At 45.3% G+C, this 7,360-nt stretch overlaps 1 protein-coding gene across 1 annotated transcript; it reads left to right on the forward strand.

Moving 5' to 3' along the window:
• The first annotated feature begins 3,344 nt into the window (after positions 1–3,344).
• Positions 3,345–4,136, forward strand: LOC123762534 (uncharacterized). Its single transcript, XM_045749032.2, has one exon. It carries the CDS (start codon positions 3,345–3,347, stop codon positions 4,134–4,136), a length of 792 nt encoding a protein of 263 aa, XP_045604988.2.
• Positions 4,137–7,360: the final 3,224 nt, after the last annotated feature.

Raw genomic sequence — 7,360 nt, forward strand, 5'->3', positions numbered from 1 at the left:
CATCGCTTGAGTGACAGCTCACTGCTGAGTGTTGTAACTCTTCACAACATATTTGGCAGCGATGTGGCAGTGACCACCCAGCTTTCTCTACGCTTCCTGTACCCCCCTCCTCGCCCCCCCCAGTAAACCCCCCCTCCCCCTAAGCCTGCACCTCCATCCCTTCAATCCTACCCCCCCTCCCATCCTACATCCCCCTCAAAATGCCCTCCCCCTCCCATCCTACATCCCCCTCAAAATGCCCCCCCCTCCCATCCTACATCCCCCTCAAAATGCCCCCCCCTCCCATCCTACATCCCCCTCAAAATGCCCCCCCTCCCATCCTACATCCCCCTCAAAATGCCCCCCCCCTCCCATCCTACATCCCCCTCAAAATGCCCCCCCCCCCTCCCATCCTACATCCTCCTCAAAATGCCCCCCCTCCCATCCTACATCCCCCTCAAAATGCCCCCCCCTCCCATCCTACATCCCCCTCAAAATGCCCCCCCCCTCCCATCCTACATCCCCCTCAAAATGCCCCCCCCCTCCCATCCTACATCCCCCTCAAAATGCCCCCCCCCTCCCATCCTACATCCCCCTCAAAATGCCCCCCCCCTCCCATCCTACATCCCCCTCAAAATGCCCCCCCCTCCCATCCTACATCCCCCTCAAAATGCCCCCCCCCCCTCCCATCCTACATCCCCCTCAAAATGCCCCCCCCCCTCCCATCCTACATCCCCCTCAAAATGCCCCCCCCCTCCCATCCTACATCCCCCTCAAAATGCCCCCCCTCCCATCCTACATCCCCCTCAAAATGCCCCTCCCCCCCCCCCCCCCAAGCTTGCAATCCCCCCGGAAGAAACGACTGACAGGAACTCAACCTCGCTCTGAACTGGTCCAGGAATCTTCAGGCCTTTAAGTGTCCACCTACGAAACCTGTGCATCTATCGTCAATCATGCTGGCTTAGTTTACATTGATATAAGGGTCCATGAGCTGGGAAGCGCTGCTATGACAATAACAACCTTGGGTTGTAAAGTGTCTAAGTTCGTAAACTGTTTAATATATATATACAGACTAGACCGCCATGCTCATGAAAGGATGTACAGGTTTCGTAAGTGGACACGTTAATGCTTCATGATTTGCGGGAAATACGTGAAGGAAATATTTCTCACCTGACGCAATATTTGTTATGTTACTCTTATCTTATAAGTTATCTTATAAGTTATCTTATAAGTTATCTTATAAGTTATCTTATAAGTTATCTTGGGGGAATATTTATGGTGCTATTGTTGCCTGACTTCCCTCCTGTCTCGTAAATTATTAGGATAGTGAATATCATCTTGAAGTTCTCACCTCTCTCTCTCTTACTCTCATACTCATTGTTGCAATCACTCACTCACCATCCCGTGAGGCTCCTTCACTCACTCACCATCCCGTGAGGCTCCTTCACTCACTCACCATCCCGTGAGGCTTCCCGCCTCGTCTTGCAGTAACATAATAGGCTACACATTCTCAGCTGAGAACATTCCTCACTACACCTCGTAACACGTTGACTCAGCCTCTTCTCTCAAATAATGCATCGCATTTTGACGTCAGAGTCCCTACCAACTGATCAATTATGACGTGTCATCAATCATGTTTTAATCAATGATTAAAACATTCATGTTTTCTCTGCGTGGGTTAGGCTGGGTTAGGTTAGGGTGTTGTTTTAATACACCAATTTCCGTCCGTTGTGGCAAGACAAAAGAGCGGGTTGGTTGATCAGCTTGACTTAGAGCGTTGACTTAGGGTTAGGTTAGGTAAGTTTAACTTAGATCAGGTTCCTCTGACCTCTTAAAACCTGACATTGATTTTTCATTTAAATTTAAAATGTTACAGAATTTGTTTACAAAATGATTCTGCTTTTTTGTTTGATCTCCCAACACTTTATATATTATTTCAGAAAACTAGGCTTGTTAGGCAAATCGAGCCTTGCATAGTAGGCCAAATAGTGTGTTATGGTTATTAGGTATAGCATATATATATATATATATATATATATATATATATATATATATATATATATATATATATATATATATATTCTTATATTTAAAATTTAATCACACAAAAAGGGTTAGAACATTGGTTACATGCAGGGTACAAGGCTACTTGTCATAGGTTGTAGAGTTCTTCCAGCTCCTCAGATGGCGGGCAGGAACCATGGATGCAGTGAGCATTTCCTCTCTGGGTCGCCACATTAAGGGGCTGAAAGAGAAAACTGGCGGCTCTAGGGTCTCTAGTTGTTTCAATTAGCTTAGAACCCAGCTCCTTCAAAAAACTTGCAGCACTTTTACCCCAGGCACCAAGTGTCTCTGAGGCAATGGGGACAAAATTGTAGTGGTGATCAAGGTCTCTGTATTTACGTGACTTGGCTGCTTCCCGGTGATTGGCAGCACCTCCTGCCTGTGCAGCACTGAAGTCAACATAGGTGTTGGCTAAAGTTGAAAGACAAGTGTAGTCTCACACCAACTGTCTACCATTCTTCCAGGGGTTCACCGTGATCCCGTCTGGGCGACCGACAGGCTCATCAGAGTTGCGGGGCATTAGGTAAGGGGTTAGAGACGGCCGCAGCTTGGGGCTGGAGTGGGCCGCAGCTTACACGAGCACAGCCTGAGGACAGGCTGGAAAACAAACAGCTTCATAACAGTTAAGCCAAATAATGACAAATTAGCATCAGCGAAAGTTGTCTTATCTACCGTCAGAGTGACCGTTGAGAGCTGTGACTGGAGACTTGCTTCACTCACCTCCAGTCCTGCAGCCCGGTCACTGATTAAACAATGTTCAATCCTCGTACTGCAAATACCAATAATGGCCAACAGAACCTGATCACCAATGTTAGGTCTAACTATTCAGCACATTCTAGTATGAAATAATATGACCTTATATATGAGGGAAAAACAAATGCTGAAATACGCAGAACGTCAAATACGTGATCTCCAAGGTTGGAGATCAGATGAGGAAAAGATCGTTTACCGTCAGGTGAGCCTTTAAACGCCATATGACGTTATCCGCACTCCAAGGGTTAATCACGTAAAAATGTATATGTCTACTCAGTCATTTTCCACTTATACTAAACACAAGTTACAGTAAATAAATAATTCTCAAGACAATCAGTACCTAAATTACAGGAAGCCTAAGAGCAGGATTATCTAGGTGTCCCCCTAGGTCAATTATTCTAACCTTCCCCAGAAGGTCACCAAGATATACAACCCGTGACCTCCGGCCGACCATCATCTGTTGATGGTCATAATCTGGGCGACCCGTGTCAACTGAGACTTTTACAAATAGACCTGCGATGTGCACTTTTTCCTCCTGGTAAACAGTTATGGCAAGTCTTACTGTTAAGAAAGCTTCTATAGTGAGCCCTGCTCTTGATAAAGCTTCCATAGTGAGCCCTGCTCTTGATAAAGCTTCCATAGTGAGCCCTGCTCTTGATAAAGCTTCCATAGTGAGCCCTGCTCTTGATAAAGCTTCCATAGTGAGCCCTGCTCTTGATAAAGCTTCCATAGTGAGCCCTGCTCATGATAAAGCTTCCATAGTGAGCCCTGCTCTTGATAAAGCTTCCATAGTGAGCCCTGCTCTTGATAAAGCTTCCATAGTGAGCCTTGCTCTTGATAAAGCTTCCATAGTGAGCCCTGCTCTTGATAAAGCTTCCATAGTGAGCCCTGCTCTTGATAAAGCTTCCATAGTGAGCCCTGCTCTTGATAAAGCTTCCATAGTGAGCCCTGCTCTTGATAAAGCTTCCATAGTGAGCCCTGCTCTTGATAAAGCTTCCATAGTGAGCCCTGCTCTTGATAAAGCTTCCATAGTGAGCCCTGCTCTTGATAAAGCTTCCATAGTGAGCCCTGCTCTTGATAAAGCTTCCATAGTGAGCCTTGCTCTTGATAAAGCTTCCATAGTGAGCCCTGCTCTTGATAAAGCTTCCATAGTGAGCCCTGCTCTTGATAAAGCTTCCATAGTGAGCCCTGCTCTTGATAAAGCTTCCATAGTGAGCCCTGCTCTTGATAAAGCTTCCATAGTGAGCCCTGCTCTTGATAAAGCTTCCATAGTGAGCTCTGCTCTTGACAAAGCTCTTGATAAAGCTGCCACCCACACTCTTACTCTCGGCAAAGATTAAACCTCTGCGACTCTCGTGTTCCACTTGGATAACGACCTTATGCAATGCAGCTTCGAGACGTAGATATATATGCTACAAGTGGCGCAAGTGGCATACTTTTTATACGGGCTTTCACGTCATTATCTCTACACGCGAGATAATTCACCAGTGATCACGAGACCCAAGGAGCCAAGACCTGCCATAACTGGGGGTTGGGGGAGTGTAATCACCTAGTTGTATTCACCTAGATGTTCTTGCGGGGGATGAGCTCTGCTCTTTCGGCCCGCCTCTCAACTGTCAATCAGTCAACTGTAACTACTAGCTAATTATTCCCCCCCCCCACACACACACACCCAGGAAACAGCTCCGTAACAGTTGACTAACTCCCAGGTACCTATTTACTGCTAGGTAACAGGGGCATCAGGGTGAAAGAAACTTTGCCCATTTGTGTCTGTCTGGTTCGGGAATCGAACCCGGGCCACAGAATTACGAGTCCTGCGCGCTGTAGGTTCAGCTACCAGACCCCTACAGTGTGTGATAACGGGTGAGTGGCGCCCTCTGGCGGCCTCGGCGCCCTCTGGCGGGCTCGGCGCCCTCTGGCGGGCTCGGCGCCGTCCACCCAACACTCGCCATCAATGGGGCTTGAATGCAACTGAATACAATAAAGAACTATCAATGTACGGATTAATATGCGGAAAATACGGTGCATGCCCGAAATACAACTAATTTGTTTAGGTATTCATGAATGTATACAGCAATATATATATATATATATATATATATATATATATATATATATATATATATATATATATATATATATATATATACACGCGTTTACATTAATATTTGTTATTCAACGGCATTCTGCACTGATTTGATCAGCTTATCTGTTACGTGTAAAATGAAGCCATAAATTAGAATTGGGAAATAAATATTGACCAAAATTTAGCTTAGAGTTTAAGTTCTTGTATATTTATCTTACATAGACAATAACAGATCTAAAAATGTACACACACATGAAACGTACATATAAGAACACTGGGAACAGCATCCAAGTTGTACTTAAGATCACCCTAGGTGCAACCTTCCTAGTAGTTGGTTGGTTGCAACCCAACAGTAAAAAACAGACATAAACCCAACAGTAAAAAACAGACATAAACCCAACAGTAAAAACAGACATAAACCCAACAGTAAAAACAGACATAAACCCAACAGTAAAAACAGACATAAACCCAACAGTAAAAACAGACATAAACCCAACAGTAAAAACAGACATAAACCCAACAGTAAAAAAACAGACATAAACCCAACAGTAAAAACAGACATAAACCCAACAGTAAAAACACACATAAACCCAACAGTAAAAACAGACATAAACCCAACATTAAAAAACAGATGTGAACCCAGCAACAAAAGTAGATGTAAAACCGACACACACAAACAAAAAGAGACATACCCCCCCCCTCCCAAAAAAGGGGGGGAAGACGTTCTCTTAATAGCCAGAGTTAAGACAAATATCTAAGAAAAGTGTTTGAAGGAGTTTTCTCTTATTGAGGAGCGAGTGACAGGCGGCCAGGCCACTTATGTTCTCTCTTTTTTGTTAATTACTTAAGTGATATTATTTGGAAAGACGAGAAGTGAGGAGGGGGGAGGGGGAGATGGGGGAGGGGGTGTGGAGAGATGGGGGAGGGGGTGTTGGGGGAGGGGGAGATGGGGGAGGGGGTGTGGGGGAGGAGGAGGGGGGTCTTAATGAAAGTTTCTAGATTGGTTATTATTGGCGTGACACTATTGTTTATGGTACTGTTGATCAACACTGCTGTTACCACTGGTGTTTTCAACAGGATGGGTATGGGGTCCCGTACCAATGAGAGGACTGGTATCGGGGGGGGGAGAAGGTCACTTCCACCGACAGGATGGGTAAGAGGTCTCTTACCGATGACATGATGGGTAAGAGGTCCTTTACCAATGACAGGATGGTAATGGGGTCCACATCCACTCACAGGGTGGGTATGGGTTTCATTGCTCTGTTAAATGAATTACTCTGATTAATTAATAATTAATAAGATTAAATTAATTACTCTAATAATTACTCCATTAGTCTGTTCCATTAACTTTGTTAAATTTTAAAGACCCACTGGAAAATATCATCAAGGCAAATTGAGGGACATTCGACAAGCCGCCGGCTTCCTGCCCTCGTCGAGGCCACTAGTGTTAGTGGCTCCTCACGTAAATTCAGGTAAATTACCACCCAGAGCTACATAACCCAGTTGTGTCAGGAGGCAGTAGGCAAGTTCATTCCGGTCCAAAAGGAAAAAGGAAAAACAAAAGAGGAATCCGTGGCTCAGTCAGCGCATGTAAGGAGTACAAGGACAGGGAGATCAGGGGAGAAACTACAGGAACGCCAGAACACCACAGAGCAGAGGAAGATGCCAGGGGGCCAGGAATGAGTACCTCAGAGTGAGAAGACAAGCGAAGAGACAGTATGAAATTAACCAAAAATAAAGCCAAGACCCAATCAAAACTTTCCTCCTGAGTCACATCAGGAGGAAAAGAACAGTTGATGAAACTGAGAAAATGGGAGAACAGATACACAGAGAATGACAAGGAAGTGTGTGAAGAATTCGACAAGAGAATCTAGTAGGTCTTCACAATAGAGCATAGAGAAGTGCCTGAACTGTTCCCGAGGCACAGTGGTAAGACACTCGCCGCGTGCTTCACGAGCCATTTGGCCAGGGTTCATATCCTTTTTGGGGAGGATTGACTAGGTGCCAATCCTAAATTGCACGCCTCTGTTCACCCAGCAGTGAATGGGTACCTGGTTATAAAGCGGTTTGGCTGGTCGTATTCCAGGGAGAACTAAGATTAAGGACCTGCCCGAAATGATATGCGTGCTAGTGTCATTGTAAGAACTCTTGCATATAAAATAAACTGAGAAAGTTAGCGGTAAACCTAGCAGCTTTGGAAGAATTTGAAATTTATAGAGATGAGATTAGTAGGCCTGTGCGGTAACTGGACAGAACAACGACTTGAACCTGACCGAGCCTCAGCGTGGATACTAAAAGAGGGTGCGGAAGCCCTATGCGTGCCACTGGAAACAGAAGACCTACCACAAAGTTGCATAAGTTGCAGAAGCAGGTAGCAGTAACAGGTAAGCTGCTACAACGGGTAAGCAACAGAAAACAGTGTACATATGAATGGTCGGGGAAGGAGGGGGGGGGATTAAAGAATTTTAGAATTGCGAG

This window comes from Procambarus clarkii, chromosome 27 (assembly GCF_040958095.1).
Source record: "Procambarus clarkii isolate CNS0578487 chromosome 27, FALCON_Pclarkii_2.0, whole genome shotgun sequence".
Lineage (NCBI taxonomy): Eukaryota > Metazoa > Arthropoda > Malacostraca > Decapoda > Cambaridae > Procambarus > Procambarus clarkii.